We start from the raw sequence: 22,750 nt of genomic DNA on the forward strand, positions 1-22,750 counted from the left end.
TCGTCCCTGTGCGTCGAAAAATGACTTTGTGACAGCTCCTCAAAGGGAGGTGGGTTTTAGGTCCCTTAACAAAACTCTACGAAGATAAATGACGCGCTAGTCACTCCACAAAGGAAGGCCTGGCATTAAGCAGCCAATCATGGCACTAAAGTGGGCATAGTCAAATGATACGTGTCTCGATGTTGTAGGATGATATTTGTAGGAGGAGATAGATTTTCTGAAGTACCCGTTATTTGTCCGTTTTCTATGAATATCACGTTTTCTATCAATTTTTTCGAAAAATTCACAGGAGCAAAATGTTTTTCTTTTTACATTTTACGTATGTATGTGAAGTTTCATGTCAATCGGATAATAACTATAGAAGTTATCAAAATTATCAGTAGGTCCCCTTAAAGAAGAAAATAATAAATATTAAATTATTTTCGCGAAGATTATCAAATGCTAACAATGACAAAAAATTTATTAATGAATAAACAAGGAAGGAGCTGTAAAGCCTAAATAAAAATACCGAAGATCTGTTGTTTTGGTTTAACTAGAGACAACAGAACGCAGTTTAGGCAGATCCTTATATGAACAAGCTATAGAATTTGGTCCCGCTGGATACGAGGGCAGTCGCGCTACAGCTAGCAGGCATACGCTATAGGCGTCACTGTTCAATGAACACTTTCAATTATTTGCTGAAATCCTTGTCTGCCAAGAGACGTGAATGAGGAAGATATTCCTGCGTTCTGCGTATTCTTGCCCTATCTTAAATTCGGTCGCAAATGGTTACTCAAGGATTTCATGAGTGAAATACGTTGCAATAAATCATGGAGTTTGGGGTATGCTTGCACATTCCTGAGGTAAGGAGGATAAATTCATTTAATCTGAGATGGGGTAACAAATAGAACGACAGATGTTCTGGGTCTCAGAGTGTGCGAGCTTTTAGTTACGTGACACATTATGTTAATTGTCCTCTAATATTCCACTATCAACCAATATTGTTCAAAAGCTGATAAAACATATCAGTCTTATCCTGCCCTTGCAAAATTGCCAACGTCTAACAAGAATGTAAGAAAAGAATGTCGTGTACATCTAGTGCTTTGGTTTTAATATTGGATGTATTCATCATGTTGATTTCATGAAAAAAAAAAAACTTATTAATTCTTGGTCATGTAACGCTGAGAAAATAAAAATGAGAAAATTCTTGTGACCTCTTTGGATGATAATCAGCGTGGCATCGTAGTATCTCACACGAAGATCTTATCTCACTTGTTATTCTTGTACTCGACAGACTGCGTTATTTAGGCTCGTATTGAACAGTCGGTGCGTTCCCGTCGCCTCAGACTGACGCTCTGTCACTCTCACTTGTCATTTGAATATTGGCTGCAATATTACAATGAATTCAATTTTACGATTTTTTCAAATTTTGCATCTGCCCTCATGATTTCTGGTTTATTTCACTTCGTCTTAACTTGGCGTAGAATAAATTTACTAGTATCAAAATTAGATTAATCTCTCAAATAATGAAGTCTTCTCATTCCTGCTTGATCAATATAGACCTGAATAAATCATGGAGTGCCAGCCAATAAATTTTTATAGTTGAAAGAAATTGTGTGCTACATTTTGATATATATTTCACAGCAACATAGTGTAAATAAAACTCCAACTCATGTTGAATACTTGGCGTTCTGTATGTCACTAAGAGCGGTTCACGTTTGGAAACAAGCAGTGCATGGAAACCAAAATATTGGCATGATTTTTAAGACGTCTGAATAATAATTCACTTCCTGTTCTCATGCAATTTGCATAGATATATCTTATACGCGTGATCAATATCAACGTGCTATTTATTAAAGCCTAGGAAGCGAGTTTTTCATTTGATACAACGATGGATGTTTACAGGGCCTTTAAAGAGGTAAGCAGTGCCGGCTTGAAAATTTACATATATCACCTCAACACCTCTCGTCTATAATAGATGAGAAAATGGAGAATTTTAAAAAGAAATGAAATAATTATTTTAACTTCAAACTGTTTTGTGCAACCTTGAACTTCCTCAAGGGAAGCTCTATTAAACCCAAATTAAGATGGCATTGTCGTAATATTTACCTTATCAGCGTTCATGAAGTGCTAGGTAGACATGTGCTAGCATAACATAATGGATTCTCTTTTATCTTCTTCTCTTGTCTATGGAGTGGTGAACACAAGATAACCGAGCAGAACTTTCATTCCTCAATGATTTTAAATGCTTAATTTCACGAGAAGTTATTCAGAAAATGCTAAATGCTTTCGCAGAAGCAATCTGTCGATTGCTGTGTAATCCCTTTTTTTTAAAAAGAAAGGATTAATCAAAGTAGATATATTTTCATATGCAGCTTACAGATTATTTGCCGAAGTTTATTATAACTTTTTAAATGAACGATACTTCGTCCTTCACGATTTCGAGTGTTTTCCTTGCATCGCGAGTGGCCTTCTCTCCGATCTTATCATTCCCGTGGAGGTCGCTGAAGACACCGCAGACATAGTACAAGCTCCGATTTTTATCTCGTTGACCATGAAATTTGTTTGTCTGAAGAGATAATAAAACTTTTCAAAGCTCATCATAACTGATAGATTTTTAATGTGCATTATTCACTGCAAGTTCATGGGTGCAGTGACAGGCGTTAATGTCATTAGATGCGCATGCCAGCCGTCCGAACAGACGGGCGATGTCAGTGACAGGCGGCAATTTCACTAGATGCGCATGCCAGCCGTCCAAACAGACGGGCGATGTCAGTGACAGGCGGCAATTTCACTAGATACGCATGCCAGTCGTCAAAACAGACGGGCGATATGTCATTGACAGGCGACAATTTCACTAGATGCGCATGCCAGCCGTCCAAACAGACGGGCGATGTCGTTGACAGGTGGCAATTTCACTAGATGCGCATGCCAGCCGTCCAAACAGACGGGCGATGTCGTTGACAGGCGGCAATTTCACTAGATGCGCATGCCAGCCGTCCGAACAGACGGGCGATGTCGTTGACAGGCGGCAATTTCACTAGATGCGCATGCCAGCCGTCCACGGGTGATGTCATTGACAGGTGGCAATTTGACTAAATGAGCATGCCAGCCGTCCAAACAGACGGGTGATGTCAGTGACAGGCGGCAATTTCACTAGATGCGCATGCCAGCCGTCCAAACAGACGGGTGATGTCATTGACAGGTGGCAATTTGACTAAATGAGCATGCCAGCCGTCCAAACAGACGGGTGATGTCAGTGACACTATATTCCAGCCGCTGGTGACACGAAAAGAACTAGGTGAATCTAAAGTACTAACTTTTGTCATTTTCCTAAAAATTACATAAAAATACGCGTCGCTTTTTTTCTCGCATTGCTGTCTTGTCAATCCTTAACAGCATGACTTGCATTAAATATCGGTGAGACTGCATATATTTCGATCATTCAACTTTAATGTACTCATTTTATCCAAACTAATCTCAAATCAACCCAGAATTATCCGACGTTGGTCAACAATCTTGAAATGAGTGGCTGCTGGCATCACTCAAATAATCACTCAAACCCAGAAATCCTCATAATATCTCAAATCCACTCGAATTTTTAAGTATTTTTTTTACCCAAAAGTTCCTTCGAACCTTTTGAATTCTTTATGCTTTTAATGCCTTTTTAATTGAATTCTAAAGAAAACTTGGCAGAGATAATTTAGAGCAAACATGATTGCATTTTGCGCCAATTTAATCTACAAATTTCTAGGTGTGGTGCAGTCTGTCCCAGTGTGTTTGATTATCCTCGCATTGCATGCCGAACACTGCACTCTGTGCAGGGCAGTCGGTGCACTATTCCTGCAATACTCATGTTTTGTTTCTAAACTTGAATGAAAAGTTTTTGAAAATTAATGCAGGTGTATTACAGTTTCCACTCCCATTTAAATGAACCCAGTCAATATCAGATGTCAGAAACTATTCTTATTCAGCGCTTAGATTTCATAGATGTCTTACTGACCATAATTCCATTGTAAAATGAGCTTCGTAAGTTCTCATTCCGTTTGATTATATTTTTAGATTTCATAGACGTTACAACATTACATAAACATTAGCACCATCAACATAACATTATAGCATCATTAAGGTCACGTGGACTCATGCATGAACTGCAATCTCTACCTTTATCACAAGCGCGAGATCTGAAGCAGGTGCTTCAAATATTATAAGCAGAAGTGTTTAGAAATTCCTTACCAAAATTTTCTTAACAATTCCTTCTATTTTTTCAGGTACGTGAACGAGTCTTCCAGCTGCAGCTGTTGAGCAGGTGAGTATGGTGACATTATTTTGAGCAGAATTTGACTCGAGTGAGTAAACACCAAGTTATATTATTCGTTGGTCTTAGCATTATAGCTCTCGACAAAACAATCAAACAATTTTCTTGTCATCAGAAAATTCAGTACAAATTTCTGCATATTTAAATTTAACTTTCATAATAAATTTTTGTTAGCGTCTTGATCGTATTAAGTAGATTCTACTCCTATATTATGCTCGATATACTCTTTATTATGCAGAATTTTAGAAATCAATTCGATTAAATATATTTTAGAATGGTTCATAAATTCTGGTAATGAATTGAGAAATTTGAATATTTTTGCCCGCGAAAGGGTTAAGACGGTGCCGACGTAGGATACATACAGGATTGTGAGCAAAACTGCGTGCAACCATTAATTTTGCATATATTAAATGCAAAACTCTTGTACGCTCTAGAAAAATTTTAATTTATATCAGAATAAAAATGTGAAAGCGTATGAGACAGGGAATTAACTTAATCTAATTTAAATTAAAACAGACACGAAATGAGGAATAGTTTTCATGGACACGAATAGAAATGCATAATATTATTTGACGTCAGGCATTATCTAAATAAATGTTAATATAGCTCCCGCTTCATTCCTGCGATCTACCGAAACATTGCTAGTCTGCTCGAAATGAGATATTTTCACGGAAAATTTTCTTTATTATATCCTACGTTTTAAGGCAGGATTATTAGATAATATCCAGCTTATTAAAGAGTGAGCGTATAACTCAAGCATTGTGCACACCAGTCAGTGCACATTAAAACCTAGGCTTGTTATTGTGATAGAAGATGCTGGTGTTGCTCGCCCAGTATGTTGGTCTGTTTGAATGCATCCATCAAAGTCACGGCTGTCATGCACTGAGAGGATGTAGGTAGGCATTGAATATCCTTTCAGGAGTCTAGCACAATAATGGCTCCTTCATTCATCTTCTCAAGATCTTTTGCAAGTCACGATCCTGCGTGCAGATTGGAAATCTGAGGTAAGCCGTCCTGCGTTTGCTTGCTGGTGGATTGGTTTCTTGAATTATTTTCACGAAAAATCAAGAGACCGCCATCCATCTCGTCTGTTGAAGCAAATAAGTGTGGCGTTCAGTACACTCTCATGTTAGTAAACATTCACATTCTGACGTAGCCTGTGAAGTCATTTGTACAGAATTCTTTTCATTGATTGAGAAAGTTACATAAACTGGAATTTAAGATAATTTGGAATATGAATGAGCATTGTTATGCAATGCACCCGCAATGCGTGGATAGCACTTGGTGAGTGCATGGAAAATTTATGAAAAACGTTGAAAATGTGCTGACGTTGAATTGAGCACAAAATGTGCAGAAAATTGGTTATTCAATTGCATGAGATCCAGTGAACAGTAGGTATAATATGTCAAGAATTGATGGAATTTATGTAAAACATCTTGACAATACTCGCATAAGCTGTGAAATATTAGGTTCGTTCTCTTAAAGTGAAAACTGTGGGAGGTAAGTTTAGAGAGAAATTGAAGGGAAATTTATGGAAAGGTTTTTGAAAATCAGGAAAAATGCATTAGAAATGAATTAAAAGCAAATCAATTATATGAATTTCATTGGGTGCATGTATGGGGGAAAATTTATTTGGACGTAAATGGTAAACCTTGCACTACCATTAAATTCCAGTTTCAAAATTTGTTCGGAATTTAAAATAAATAAATATATTTTGTGAATAAATTTTCAATCTACCTCTTTCTGTTAAATTCAAATTTATAGTGTCATTGCTCATCGTTTACGATGTCTCATTATTTCTCTACTATGAACAAAGTTTCAGGTCCTGGTAATATCCCAGGATAGCTATAGTGGATACGCATGCCCGAGATAGATCAAGCGTGTGATTTGGGCAACCCGTTATTCCGAATTTCGGACTCCATCATTCTAAACCACGTCATCCCGAACCCCACCATCCGTACCTCGTCATCCCGAACCCCACCATCCGTACCTCGTCATCCCGAACTCCATAATCCCGAACCCTTTCATCCTGAACCAAGGTAATCAATCTTAATATTCATTCAGCATTTTCAATCTAACACATCCCTCCATGCTATATTTCTGATAATTTCAACTTTAACGAGAATTTTATTGCCAGGTAATCTAGCGAAACACAATTGATCGGCCCATGTATATTTCTAGCGCCAAGCTGCAAACAAACCAACGTAAAAACTCTATCAAGTGTAAAAACTAAAGCAGAAACAAATATTCGTGTAACCATAAATTGTATCGATATATGTAATATGATACAAACAGTATCGATTATTAGCTTGTAATTACATGAATCTATCTCCCCAAAAAAATGCGTTTAATTATTTTGGACACGTTACATTTGCTCTAATATGTAACCTTCAACAAATTTTGCACTACATTAAGATGGGTTGAGTAGAATATCAAGACGGCGTTGCCTGAACACACGTACGCACAACTCGTACAATGTATAACTCGTCCAAATCTCGGCCAAGATTCATGATACTTCTTGTTGAGTTTTGCCATGATTCTGCCAACTGCTGCCCTGAATCAGTTCATAAAAGCCGTACTCCTTGCCCATTGCGGTGAGAATTGGCGCTTTATGCTCTCTGACGTAGAGGATGAGCTTCGTTTATGTCTATTACGACCAGTGTCGCCGAGCCCCAGCCTTCCATTTCTTCTATTTACACTTTGTTGAAGCTCAGGCAAGAGTTGCGGGGCAGGACTGTCGCAGGAATGATACGCTGTAAAATCTACAATTGTAGCTGTCATATTCTAACTTTGACGCAATTTGATGACCGTTGTATAGATATTTTTGTTGTATAGATATAGATATGTATAGTTGTATAGATATTTTCAGAAATATTCATTTTGGATATTGATCGCTTGCCGGTACCGTCTCCAAGAGATATGTTACCTCAGTGGTTTGATTTTTTTTTTTAAATTTTAATATCTTTGTCACATCTAATGATTCATGAGCTATTGAGAATAGGAAATTACGGACTGTGAAATGCGCCAATATATTCATCAATATATTTAGTAAATTTATTCATCATGTTATCATTGCTTTGACTGAAAAAATAACTTTTTAATGTTTTAATCGCCAAATTATTTTTTTCTTCATTCAAAGTTTCAAAAAATAATGAAACTTTAAAGAAGTGCAGGAATTTCAACCCATTTGACCTGCTTCTGTTTTATTGCTAAATATTGCTCTTTCTCCACCAACACTGAGAGTGATGGTATCTAGTACAGCAGCCTGTGTTATCGCGTCCCCGATACATGCAGGCTACCCACAAGGCTGTCAAGCGACTCAAGACGGTGGCGCAACACGGGCGCTATAAACGAGGCAGGACTGAGTATAATGTCGCTTGATCTGTTGCCGTCAGTTTCTTCAGGTGCCTGAATAATTCAAGGATAAAATAGTACTTTGCACTTCACGTCGAATGCGATGCAATCTATGATATTCACTCATGAATCATTTGCACGCGTCCAGCATTCCATGCGCCTGTTCAAACATTCCTCGTATAATTGCTAATCTTTTTGCCTCCTGTATCCGACAAACCCTGCGTTGCAACTGATGAAAATTAATAATTTTCCATCTTTAAGTAATGTTTGTTCTTTGCAATTAATTTTCCAATAACAGTATTGAAGAAATAATTGCGTACTTTAACTGCCTTATGGAAAAAGAATCTATGAAAAAGAAAATATGAAAAACTTATTAGTTAAGTTCTCATTGCAAATATGTAAAATAAATAAAATAAAAAATTAATCGTTCCACGATTAATTAAAAAATTAATCGTTCTTGGTAACTTCTGCTTAATTAAAAACGCGATTCTATAAGTTCGCGCAGAGCGATGCTCTTATTCTGGACCTCTTACATTATTGTAACTCGTATTATATATGGTTTAATTTTAAATGAATGCGCTGACAAAGTTAGTAGAAAATATTTAATTGTATTTAATTGCTTGTATAATTAAAACTTATGACATTCAATCAGCGGACCGTGCTCAGCCATCGTATTAAATGTACTTATCCCGGAAATAAATGTGACTATTTTATTACTATTCCGGAGTTGAAGAATTATTCACACCTCAATAATGTTTTTGTTGACGGCAATATAGGACAGACGGGAAGTCAAATGCAATTACATTGCTTGATCAGAATTTAAACTATCTGGAAGGAGTATTGGTAAAACACAGGCTTACAACCTTATTTATATAGCGGTCAAATCACTAGAATTGACCATGATTTGCTACGCCAGTCTATGGCCACACTGGTAAATAATAACGGAAAGATAAAAGAAACAAATGTATTATGAGTCTTCAATTGTAATGAAAAAATTCCTGCATGTCCTGGCAATCACTTCAAACTCAAGGATAAAAGATGGCCACTATAGAGGTAGGAAACGAAATTATTGTGTTCACTTCTGAATACTTAATAAATTTATGCGGATGCGTAATAGAATTTTATATTTTATATTGAGCCGCTCGAAATAACTACATAATGGGAGCCATGCCACTGTTATACTTTTTTTATGTAGCCGTGTTGCACTAAACTATATTTACTAAATTTAATATGAAAATAAGGTAGGTTATATTGAAATTTCGTGTCTCATTCGTCACACTTCGACTGTCACTTTGTCATTTAACGCTTTCATAAGGTAAAAATTAGATGAGACAAGTATTAAATTTGTAAACTGTCTCGGTTGTCACATATTAACGCAAAGGAACGTTTATGAAATAAACTTTCTTACTTTTCTTTTTACGCCTACATTACGCTTACTTTTCTACTGAGAAGTAAGCTATTCTTATTGAATCTCCTACGTGAATTCAGTAAAATTTAAAAAATTTAAGTAATTTAGTAATTTTTAAAACTTAAGTAATGAAATGCCAAGTAAAACATTACGTTTCTGAAGGATATAGTGAAATTAATTGTAAAAAGTCTCTCTTTTACAATCAAAGATTATTCTAATAATTTTTCTAACCATTCGTTGATTATACATTCGACAAGTTTAACATTACAAGCTGGTATTTATTCGGATAGATTTTTCTTATATTTCTTCATCAGCTAAGAACTCTTGGATTAATAAACGCTTCTAATGCATTGATCACATAGCAATTCTTCTCAGCAAATGCCCAAGTCTCAAATAAAATAAATTACAAGTCACTGAGCTGTAATAAAGCCGTTGATCTTTACAACAGTCGCTTGCATCAGAACAATTCGACGGCACGGATAAGCTTGCAATGCACGCCCCTCGCTCGTCCAATGAGCGGTGAGACCCACCTCTGCCATCAGCCAATCAAACGTCGCGCACGCCAACGAGTTTTCCACGAATAGAAAATAATAAAACATCGCTTCGAAGAAGCAGAAGAAACAGTCTTGACGAAAGGTCATGATAGCCGTAAAAGGCAATGAGCCCAAGGCAGAGTCCTGCTAAGAAACTGCTACGCAAAAAAAGACAACTTGTTTGATTAAAGTCCAAGGGACTGTCTGGACAAACTGCTTTATGTCTACAACTCTGTGCTTATTAGGAATTTGCTGTTTGTACTTTGGCTAGCTTCGAAATGCTGGCCTTGCCGCGGTATTTCAGCTGCACAAATTTGCTGCCTTATTCTCTTTAAGTAATCAGACTCAAGGCGAGATGTTCATGAAAGTTCCAGAACGAGACTCAGAAAAAAAAGTTCAGATGAAAGGAACTTGCAGGAATATTGGAACTCATGAAAGTTCAGAAAGAGTTTCAACCTCACCACCCGAATGATGAAAATTCATTGTTAGTTACGCTCTAAATCAATAGTCAATCAACTTAGAGTTATTGCAGTATAAACACTTGTGACTTTGGTTTCATCACACTGTTTGCTCATTGTAAATTAAACCGCATTGAATGGCTCGAAAATTGTAATTCCATTACCTACAATTCCGTCCATATTTAAATTTTCATGTCTAAAATTTTTTTCCGAACTCCTCATTTTTCCACACAAAAAAATTACCTAAAATTTAAATTTTAAATTAGGTGAAACGATAAATATTGATAACAATGTTATTAAATATAGGTACTGCTTAGAGAAGGCAACACATGTTAGAACTAATGTTGCACAGGTATTTGATTTAACTAATGTATTAGTAACGTATTAACTAATGTATTAGTTAAACATGTACTAGCATAGGTAATAGGTACTAGCTTTTCTTTCGATCAGCTAAGGCTTTTGGATACATAACTCCTTTACACTGCGTCACAGCTCTGGTTCGGCAGGAGCGGCTCACTTTCTGTGTGCCTACAGCCAGCGAAGCGGACGCTAAACTTATACTCTCCACTTTTGATATGCTGCTGCTGTATAATCACGTACAGGGGGGTTTGAGGCCAAAGTTTTCACTCAAGCCGTTTTTCATTTTTGGCTAGGTAAAACTAATGTAAGATTGTTTTAAACACTAATGATACACACAGGAAAAGGACACAATTGGGGGATTGCTGTGTGTAGTAGGAAATGTGTGGCAAAAAGAAGAAGAGAGAAAAATAAAAAAAAAAATAAAAAAAAAAATAAAAAAAAGTATAGCGGCTGATCTGGTTGACTGCGTAGTGTTTCGCTGAGACTTGAACAACCTCAGAGCACGTGCTCAGCTTAGGGTGGCAATTTGCCTTTGAAGCTGTGTTATTGAAAAATGTTAAGAGTTCGTAACTCGATTAGCGTACGGCTTTTAAAGATAAATCCACTAATCACAGACGATAAATCAGCCGCTACATGCAATTCAACATTTGTCTTTAGAAGTATATATTTAACGTCGTCACTGCCATACGAACCTAATGGCTGGGTAACGAAAGATCCCGCCAGTGCACGAAGGGTTAAGTCACTTTGTGTACTTAAGTGCGTTGTGATAGCACGGCCGTAGCTCGACTTGATAGCACGGCCGTAGCTCGACTTGATAGCACGGCCGTAGCTCGACTTGATAGCACGGCCGTAGCTCGACTTGATAGCACGGCCATAGTTCGGTTTTTATCGCCATAAAGCATGCGTGCAGATGAGGATCGTATAAACTGCCTCTGGAAACTTCCTATGCTGACGTCGGGTGTTTGGTTTGTGGAACTTCAGAGCAGCACGCGCGTGGATGAACGGATGCAGATCTTCGTGCTGACTAAGCACAATTTCCAGCCATATTGCAGATAATCTTGATAAGTAATTACGTTCTTCATTGCGAAATGTCTGCAGCGGTCGACGACCTAGCTGACCCAAAATGATCGCAAAGGTGAATTTATGCTGATATCTATTGTCATCAAATTTAAACGATGCAATATTGTTGCTGTACAATTTTGGACAAAATGCTCTACAATGGAATGCAATATTCAGTACAGTCGCTATCAATGACTTTCGTTCTATCACAATTCACTTTGGTAGCATAATGTGATGTTTCTATTCAAGTCTTCTTGCAAATTAGAATTTCTTCAAATCTTTAATTATATTTAATGTATAGTGTAACAATTAGTAGATCGTGCTGCTTCAGTTGATCATTGGGAAGTTTTCATTAGTAGTAATTATTGTTGTTATTATTATTTTATTGTAATTTATTTATTTATTTTCTTGAAGAAAACATTGTGGCGAGCATGCTTCGTTGGCACTGCCTGCTCTTTGTATTGTGGTTGCATGCATGAATTTTTAACACGGCATACTCTACGTAATGTACTTTTATATAGCCTACTATATGTGTTGTACTTGCGTATGTTCTTTGTGGTAATTTTCCTCTACGATGGACGTTCGGGAAATTTTGCTTCGCATTATCGTTTCTCCATTTCCCTCAGAGATAAAAATTCTGTGCCTTCAAGAGCCGCAATGATCATTCTTGTGAGCGGGGAAAATTTTCTCGTACCGACATCAGTGTGCAAAATTGATTTTAATTTGATGAAAAATTGACCGTGCATGGCTTATACTTATTGCTAAAAATGAAGTCTTGTTTGCTGAATTTAAGGCAAAGTTTGAAAATATATATATAATTGTGCCGGACTGACGCTATATTCTTTTACCCCTTTTGCTATATCGGTGTTCTTTATGCTAAAACTATCGCAAGATAATCTCATTACTACTGATAAGAAGTGGCTTTTGACAATTCATGCTCTTGACAAGCGGAAATTGCAGGTACTGATAACGAATAATAAAAAGGTGCCATATTTTGTCTGTATTACATTTATCACATTGAGAAAGAATGACGTCATGCAGAAATTGAGTGCAATATTCCGGCTTTTATTTTTTATTACACTTCCAGTGAATAGAGGAACAAATTCTTCCCGCATGATTTCCTCAATGTTCTATCGTCCCTAATTTCTTAACCTAAAATCTCAGTAAAGCTCATTTAATTGAAGATTTACATTGTTATATTGCTGACTTTTCAGCTCGGGTTCACATAGTATTATGAAATTTTTCGTAAGTGAAAATCATTCATACCAGAATTTCGACAAGTTACGAGTCGTGGCTGACGGTGACTTTTCGATTAATACGTCATACTATTATAAAATAATAAATTGGATGCAAGAATTCGAAAGAGAGACAATAATTGCACGGTTGTCTTCTAATGCATTTCCAAAATGACCCAAAAATATTGCTTTATCACGTTATTTTAAGCATTAATGCCCAATGTTTCGTCATGCATTCATGCCCAATTCATATCTTGTCTTGACACTGAAGTGCTGCTTGGCAAGCAAGGGCCACCAAACTGTCTACGGATAATTACTTCCTGTGAGCGATGACAGTCCTGTGACGAGTGGACGTTAGGTGACGCAGTCCCGCACAAACGACCTATAAATATTTCGGCTTTGTTCAATGTGCGACTTATGGCAAATTTTCTAATTATAACTTTGGCCTTGACGCCTTGCAAGAGCATATTACGCATCATCTTCCAAGTGTTGCGACGCTTAGAACCGCTGCGCCAGTTGGGCATCTAATGTCATAAGAGCATCGAACAAGTCAATTTTAAATCACTACCATTCATTCATGGACTCCTGCATACATATATATGTCATATATTTAGGATTAACTAAAATACATGAACTTCAATGCATTTCCACGCAGAGAAGCGAAAGTGGTGAATATACCTGTATCGAAGTGATCTGATGGAGAGAAATGAATGAATGAAATGTTTGAATGAATGAATCTTGGGGTTTCCTATAAATAAATCTAAAGTGACAATTGTCCTGAAGTTTGTGACCTCATCAAGTGCGAAATTCACTTTACCATTTGGTTAAATAACACATGCAATTAGGTATCGATTGCTCCAATGTATGGGAAATAAACCAAGATATTTTCAAGAACTAATTTGATAGTAAACACTCACTGAGCTATAATGTACTCGCCTCTTTTATGACACATCATTCTATTGAGAGCCTAGAATTCATGTGCGCCTGCGCCGTCTTATCATAAACATTGAGAACAGAGCAATTTTGAGCTCGATTTTGCTGCTTTTTAAATTATACTATAATATTGTTCACACAGCTGCCAGATGTACATGAGGACAGTTCAAAGATTGTCCTCAGATGTTGGTCACGGCGTTACAAGTTGACTGAATTCATCTATTTTGAAAATTTATATATGATATGAAGCATACTTTGACAACAATCTTTCAAAACAAGTTGAATTCTGTGGGATTAAATTTCAATATATTATTCGAGAGCCTGCGCATTAATTTCGATGGCTTTCTTCTGTGAAAACAAAAACTCGTTTTGTTTGTCGTTTTTTTCTGTACTCATCATACCATGTCTTGTACTCATCATGCCATGTCTTGTACTCATCATGCCATGTCTTGTACTCATCATGCCATGTCTTGTACTCATCATGCCATGTCTTGTCTTTACTTCCATGAGTATGATGTACCGCATTGATTGCAAAGAATCCTATTAACTTACTCTTTTTGAAGATATGCATTTCAATGAAAGCTGATTACAGTAAAATATTTGAAAAATGTATGATAATGAAACTTCATCTCAAAAAAAGCGCCGGAGCTTCAAAGCATCTGGGCCGCATGCAGTTGCGTAAGCGATACGTAATATCCAGCGCTGTGCACTACCAAGTTTTTCACTAAATTGATGATTAGCTAGGAACTGCCACGGCTTGTAGAATTTGAAGCAATTCGTTCACTGAGATGATCATTATAATCCGCTACACTTCCGCTTACGCTAGAAAGTTTTGAACTTACGGAAGTAACATTACCGTTCTGATGTCTTCGTAGGCCAGCGCATAGCATCATGCCTGGCACTTCATTAAGACCTCTGCGCCTGATGTTGCTATAGCCACAGTGATGCTGCATTTAATTGTCACTTGACAAGCGTGTACATTCAGGGAAGTTGCAAGGCTTAATTGAAGGACCATAAATTTTGTTATGAACTATGAATTTTATCCTTTTTCCACATAGTACACCCTATGAAGAAACTTTTTTCATAATGTGACAGTAAAGAATCTGAAACCTTTTTGGCCTTTCATGCAAAACTTATAACGAGCATTATCTTCGATTCAAGAAACATTCTGAAATTAATGAAAAGAAATTCAGATCACGGTGCATCGTTGGAGCGACTGCGTGCGTTCAGATCCAGACGTTTGCTGATAGCAATACGCTGTTATATTTTCGATGGTCCAGGAAGCGTAATATGCGACCTCCGGCAGCGGAAGACCGATCGCCAATTATTTCGGCTACCTCGCTGAATAGGAAGTGCTTTTGAAAGGCACTTCAAAATAGCAGCAGAATCGTGTCCTCGCTCGCATCTCAGGCACACATTATGTAACAGATGACAAACTAAATTTGGTCATCTATGATATTTGTGAATGAAAATAGCGGAGTACTCTCGTATTTTGTACGGTGGTCATAGGTCTGAAATGGTGGTAAGAAATACCCCTTTCTTTCAAAATGAACCTCAAACAAATCGACTAGAAGTTCACTGACAAGAATTGGGAAACGAAGAAGGATTAATCTTTAATTTCCTTCCTATCTGCCGTTTTTTTATTAGAGAATAATATTTTAAATTTTATTTGTTTGCTTTTTTAGGAAGGTGGGGTTTTGGAGTTTTTTATTTCTTCCATTCACACAGCGCTGCATGGCTTCCTCGGGTGGGAGGCGCTCGGCGTCGGTCAAACGTAGCCTGGAGGTTGTCTAGTGTCCACTGAACGGATCGACTCTCTCTGGGGTCGTAAATATATCACCCGAACTTTCTGTATAATTTAAACGAGAAGTCGATGGGTTATGAATCTCAGAAGATTTTCATTGTTTAATTCATCAGCTCACTGCTAGTGTTCAATGTCATCTAGAACATGAAATATTACACTTATCTTGCGACACGCACGTAGCTGTAGTTCATTCCGTCTAATCACTTAAATCAAATAAACAAGAACTCAAAGTAACTATTTTAAAGACAGCTTTAGCAGCTTATAATTTTAAATTAATTGGTAAATAAGTAAAGTTGAACTTTTTTGCAACTTTTTCAGACATCTATACTGAAGATTCCGTAAATACTGTTAATTCCGATTCCCGTCATGTCCTATTTGCCTCTTCGCTCAGAAGCTCAAGCATTAAATTCGCTTCCACGTTTTTGGCTCTCAAGTAAAATTTTGAACTAGAATTTGCATTTCAGGCGCAAGGTTTGTGACGGGACAAGCGGAAAAACTATATTCCCATATCGGCCAGTGACGACATATAAGCCTTGTCGGATTGCATAGGTACAAATTGTACCTAAATAAACTCGCAACTACAATCAATATTCGACTCGCAGAAAGAACATTCGAGTTTTCTTTCATTGCTTGTAAAAAAGTTCCATAATCTAATTACAGTTACGTAACAGGTTACTGAATCGTAATAACTATATCGTGCTCTTAAATAAAGTAATAACTGATGAAAACTTCTCTTCTATATAAGATGCTCGTTCATCATATTGATCCACTGGACAAAAAGGCTATGGCTCTAAGTATTTATTATTTTGCCTTCTGCTACCACTGCGTCATTCCATGCCTTGTAAATTCCGGTCACGTTCAAACTGCGTCAGTGGGATACATATAATACGTGTGTATAAAGGCGGATGTAATGACAAATATTTCTCAGTAAAACTAATCTTGTATTAAAAATATTCAATTGGGCATTAGATTATCAATTTTAGGGAAATTACTTATCGCGGATTTTTCACCTAGAACAAGATTTTGCTTCAATTAACTAGCGAATGTTTGCAGGCCATCTTTTGTTTAGTAAAGAACTCATACCTTAATAAATACCAAATCCGACAAATTAAAATTAAATCTACGTAACAGATAACTTTCTGATACCAAAACTCAGAAAAATTCTTGATGTCAGCGAATGTCTCGTATTATATAGACGCAAGAAGGAAGAGTTGAAGTAAAAATTATTATTTTCTAGGTCTAAATGCTTGGCGTACGAGACAAGAAGAAGTACAAGAATAGCTCAGCGAAACTGGTCGCAGCCAGTCTACCGGCTATCGCCTTAACCCAGCACACTGCAGTCATTGTTAAGACATCGCAGCAATTCTTGCCAGTCATGAGACTCTCTTTTCGACCAGATTGTTTTTATCTATTTAATAAAGCTCAGGAGTGAATTTTACGGAAAGAGACTAGTGCATCTGTATAAAATTTAAAATTAATCAAAAAAATTGCACGGTAACTTTTCTGAAACCAAACTCCTCGCACAAATTGTCACTTCAATCCTGTATCCATGCAACAATTTTATCGTTAATCGTTGGATAAAGCATAACACTTGGACAAGTTTATCAGTAAATTGAAAACGATCAACGAACCAGTACAACGTTTGTCTCGATCTAAATGAACCGCTCTAATATAGAATTGATAAAAGTGACGAGTGGAGTAAAATGTCAGCCAGGCGGGTTAGATCAACTCAAATAACTTATTTGAGTTGATCTACCTCCGAGCTTCGGGGTTGCCATTTAACTCCTTTCAGCGGGCCTACGAGCTTTGGGGTCGCCTGCTGACTCCTTTCAGCTAGCCTACGAGCTTTGGGGTTGCCTCCTGACTCCTTTCAACGGGCTTACAAGCTTTGGAGTTGCCTCCTAACAGCTTTCAGCTAACCTACGAGCTTTGGGGTTGCCTCCTAACTCCTTTCAGCTAACTTACGAGCTATGGAGTTGCCTCTTAACTCCTTTCAGCTGGCCTACGAGCTTTGGGGTTGCCTCCTAACTCCTTTCAGCTGACTTTCGAGCTATGGAGTTGCCTCTTAACTCCATTCAGCAGTCCTCCGAGCATTGGTGTTACCTCTTCACTCCTTTCAGCGGGCCTACGAGTTCGGGCCCACTTCATCGGTCTCTTCAGCTGCCGTGAGAACTGAGGCTGTAAAGCGCAGCAGCCCTCCCCACAAGCTGTGTTCAGCCCAAAAGCAGTTTAGTTTACACTTGATTCAAGAGCAAGTGCATCATTGATAAAAAACTGGAAAATTCGCTATATGTTCACCATGGTCTCTATGCTTGAATTAGCAAGTTATTGTCCATAAAATTGTGAAATTATCCCCTAATTCATTGAAGTTTCTTTTGTATGCATATTCAAATTATCTAAGTTAAAGAAAAACATTATTCGTTCTGTATTTTATTAGGAAATATGCCACGTTATCTGCTGTAACACGCGAAATTACTGATAAATTAAATTCTAATTGAAATACACAATTCATTTTGAGAGTTTAATCGCCATTAACAAATATGGCAACTTCTTCATTAAGACAAACCAATTGTGGCGAGCTTGATCAAGAATTATCTGGGCTTAAATTCTGACGAACACCGAGGCTCAAGCTGCGCAGGTTTGTCTATATTGATTCACTGGTCTCCTGACCGGAGGTGGCGTGAAACGCTCAGGTGTTTAGGTCTCCTCACTTCAACAGCAATCAATGCAATGGATGAGTTTTTTCGAATAGTTCTTAATTATCTTGAGACGAAAGAGTCTTGGAGACGCTGTACTACATTTTTCTTGATTAAACGTTCGGTAAGAGCTGAAGAGATCAAAAACATTGCCTCGGAAGATTGTTGGCAGAGGCATCTGTAGCGCCCTGCATGTTCACACAGAGCCGAGAACTGAAGCAACTATTGAAATTTTTCATTATTGAACTGTAAGCAAATTTACGAATTGTGCCACAATTCATATTCTAGCAATGAAACTAACTCAAGTTTGACCGTATACATGACCATTGCAACTTCAACATATTTTGTCCATTTCCGAGTTGCGATGAGTGGCTGCGTACGAGCTGGTCGCTCGTAGCCGCAGCTCACGAGAGCCCTGGCACCTCACCTGTAGGAGAGGTGCAGGGGTGCTGCTTATTTTCGTCGCCTGTATACGTCACGGGCATCGTGACAGCCTCCAAGCCGGGCATCAAGCACGAGATTTATTTGCAGCACGTACAGCTATAATCGCTCATGCTTGACTCTTCCTATGCAAAGATGATCTTACCAGCATACGTTGATTTACACCGTAAACAAGATGGAGTCCACTTCCAATGGGATGGACAGATGCATACAAATATATTGTTAACAGATTTGCGGGATGCGGTATTAACAATCTCATATCCTAGAAATTGTTAAAAATCTGATAATATGCTAATGCATAGTTGGTCATACGTAAAAAGATAAATCCAAATTCAATGAAGTTTTGAAGCTCGTCTATGCACTGTACAGTTCCTATATAGTCACGGGTGCCGGCAAACAGAGGGCGAACTGCGCAGTTTCTTGTGCTTGGCTGCATAGGACGCGTCTGCATGACTGTGGCTTTACTGAGTCTGTGCCGGCATAAATAAAACATGTTTGCTCTAAGGCCAAGTACTTAAATTAGACCAAGATATCGATGCGTGGAATACGTTGAAGACCTAACGCACTAAACGCAAGCTTGGGCCACGACATTGAATGGAAGAGAGCTAACCTGCTAGGAAGGCGTTCTGAACAAAATCACTAGCATTATATAGTAGCATAAGTGTTCTTTCTGTTGTGATAGTATTTCAATTATTCGTAAGTAAAACATGTACATTGAGTACAGTTGGAGTGAGTGTGACCCATCGTCTGGGCAATTTTATGACGTCTTGCCTGCACTAAATAAAGTTCGCTTTTTTTATTCGTCAACCACGGTCACATTTCGCTCAGATCAATTGCAGAGAACTTATAGTAATGGCAATTTCTTACTAGGTTCTTACGTTATCCTCAACCCGCAGACAGATGCCACGTCCACAGTTGGAAGTTTTATTCAAAACATATGGGATGACTTGCTGATGGACTTTGATACCATTGGCTCTCAATATGCCGGACCTCGCTGCGTTGCGAAATGGAGAATTCGCACCTGCATCAGGTGCGAATGCAAAACTTATAGTTATAAGTTAAGTTATATGCATTCAATTTTCATTAACAATATTCAGCCACGCGAATTTTATGCTAAGTTCTCTTACGTTAGGATACTAGGATCTAATCCTAGTTCATGGTATACATTTGCTGTGCACGTCCTGCGATATGACAAATGCAACTTTTCGTTGTGTAGGAGTATCGCAAGTTGTTCTTATCAACAGTTGGACGGAGCCTTAAAAATGAATGCTCAAAACTGGCGAATTACGAATTCATGAGTGAGTTCTACTATAGTTTGGCCTAGAGCTGATGCAATTAACCGACTCTACCCACACCTCTCGCATTCGAGCGTGATGTACATGCGAACATAGAAGTTAAAGACAGCGAGTACCCGCACGGTCGAGTCAGTAGGAGGCTGGCATTCACAGGGTGCGTTTGTTAAAAACATCGCTCCTTGTTCATAAAATTGAACGAAGAGAAAAGCTGTTACTTAGTACGGGGTTTTTCTTATAAACATATTTTATATTAATTGTGAATGATCCGTCTCAACTAGTTTATCCTTTTATCTTGGTTTTTAGACGAGTGAATTGAAAATTTTTGAAATTATACTGACGGTGTTTTATCAGCTGCGATTAATTGATAGTTATTATTTTTGAAGTGAACATCTCGAAGAGATCAACACAAAATGATTATTTCTTTGGTGAGTAGAATTTACCTAATATTGATTTCATATAACTAAAATTCGCGACCAAGACATGCTTATAATATTATTAGTAATTACGTAATCTACGGATACATAATTACATAATATTCGAAAATTCTGCTGCTAGTTTGAATTCAATTTTCTATTTTAATTAATTCTTTACTATGGAATCCTTTATAATTTTATAGCAAATATTAAAAAATGGTCCTGAATTTACGAAAAACAATTTTTTAATCAAAACTAATCACATTCTGTTGCGATTTGTAAAAGTTTAAATAAAATCTATATTAATATGAGGCGAAGAAAATAAAATTATTTTTAGATCACGATGAAATTTTTGCAACAAATCAAGTTTGGCTGTATTTTTTTTACCTATGTTCAGATAACTTGCACACAAATTGCACATTACTAATCTCCTTATCCTTAGATTATTTTCACTTCACCCTTTATCTTCAACATACTTTTTGACTATCCTAATTGGGTCTAATCCAAACTATATTTCTGGCTCAGTTAATAGCCTGGGTCAGTTAGATGTTGCTAGTGCAACTAGCACAGCAGCTCTTGAGTTCATCCGAAATCTTTTTCATTTCTAGCGTAATCAAGTTATGATTTATATAAATTTTTATGATGCGTTATAATTTCTGTACGGAAAAGTTTGATCAAATTTAATCCATGATATAAATTAAAACTTGTAATCTCTACGGGACGTAGACAGTGTCTGCTGTCCGTGCCTACAGGTGCCCGGCAGAGCGACAGTCCAAATCTCTGGATGGCGCCGGCGATCTTTTTAGACCGGTTTTTGCACGCGGGCTTATCAGGCCGTTGCCTGAAATTGCATTCGCCAGCTTATTTATAAAAGTCATCAACACCTTAATTAATTGCGGCAAATAATGGCTAGGACTGATTTCGAGCCCAATTTACCTAAAAGTATGACACCGATGCAAAAAATTATCTTGCTTTACGAAGCCTGATAAAAAGCTCAAAGACATAACTTTTAGGATCTATTTCTTGTGAATTAGTAAAATTTTTGTTAAATATTTCTGGTGAGATGAAAGATGGTTGCACACTAAGATTAAGCACGAAAATATATGGTCTTTATAAGTTCGGAAAAATTGACTGGTGTGCCACTTAGATGTAACCATGTCCTTGGCATTTGCGAGACCTACAACTGCCTTGATGAGTCAAAAATATCTTTCTGCTGCTATGGGCTGTAACTATCGCATAATTTAATAAGCAATTTATTTATCTTCTTGAAAAACACTCAGCGTTTTCATAAGAGATTTGTTTAAATTTATTTTTTGTACACCTCATCTTATCTTACGTCATCGCCATCATTTTCCAAAAACAATTAGAAACTTCGTTAAGAAAGAGTGAATTATTGCTCAACCTAATAATTTTTATGTGTCAGAATTCCCCTAATTATAAAAGACGTCCCAACTTTGTTCATATTCTCATAACTTAACTCATTTTACTGTGAGTATTCACTTGATATCAAGTTAGTGAGGTACAGGAGATCGAACAAGCCCGCCTGGTAACAAAGACACTTCTGTTCTCAGGTACATCTAAATAGCAAGTCGATGTGCGCGCCATATAACATGATACGCTATTAATTGCTCGCGGCTGACCTGCTCAATCAATATTTGAGAGATTCATATAATCAGTTCACGTTGCTTAGTAATGCATGATTGTAATGCTATAAAGGCTCGTGCCTCGTGTGAGTTTTTGAGTTTTGAATTCTGAGAATTAAGTCACTCTCTATACATTTTTTATTGGGAAGAGTCATTTAAAATCATTGTTATATCATAAAATTGCATAATTTTTTGAATTGCAGGTTCAACGAACTATAGGCGTTTAGTTGTTGAACTGACTGCCTGCAAAAGCTTTACGTGAGAATAAGATGCATGAGCAAATCGAGTGACCCTATAGGTCTATATAGAACAGATTTGAAGAGTACTCATTATTAATGCGGAAAATTTGTCATGCGATCTGAAAATAAAAAGCAGCATTAATTTATTGCAATGAATAAATTCTACTTTCAGCTTCTCTGTTACGAGAAAATCTCATGGATTTACTCTCAGTAGACCCATAACATATCATATCATCTCACTAGACACATATCACTCCTACCCGCCTAAGGAAGTTCGACCGTCCATGTCGCTGGCGGTAAGCGCAAGCGATTGTGCTGAAGCCCACGCAAATATAATTGTTTCACTCATCACCCTGTCACTATTCGGTGGAGTAGGAACATCACATTCCGTTCAGTCTAATTCATCATTTCGGTTGGTGAAGCGTTCTCAGTGTTGAAGTTGAAGAATGACGTGTGGTCGCACGCAAGAATCATTCAATGAAGTGTTCCCAGTAGTGATTCGTATATCCCAGCTATAGAGTGTTAAATGTCGTCTCAGTCTCCTCACATGAAAATATTGCACAAGTTTTCATAAACCGACGC

At 37.4% G+C, this 22,750-nt stretch overlaps 1 protein-coding gene across 3 annotated transcripts in view; it reads left to right on the forward strand.

Moving 5' to 3' along the window:
* LOC108675511 (solute carrier family 2, facilitated glucose transporter member 1) overlaps positions 1–22,750 on the forward strand; it is a 50,299-nt gene that overhangs the window by 14,765 nt on the left and 12,784 nt on the right. The window contains exon 1 of one of the 3 annotated variants that reach the window (XM_018163532.2): positions 1,704–1,897. The exons of the other annotated variants lie outside the window; for them this stretch is intronic. Within the exon in view, the coding sequence (XP_018019021.1) occupies positions 1,871–1,897 (27 nt within the window). The 5' untranslated portion in view covers positions 1,704–1,870. Of the gene's footprint in view, positions 1–1,703; positions 1,898–22,750 lie in introns of those variants that run through there. 3 annotated transcript variants of the gene reach the window in all.

This window comes from Hyalella azteca, unplaced genomic scaffold, assembly GCF_000764305.2.
Source record: "Hyalella azteca isolate HAZT.00-mixed unplaced genomic scaffold, Hazt_2.0.2 contig6064, whole genome shotgun sequence".
NCBI classification, from domain to species: domain Eukaryota; kingdom Metazoa; phylum Arthropoda; class Malacostraca; order Amphipoda; family Hyalellidae; genus Hyalella; species Hyalella azteca.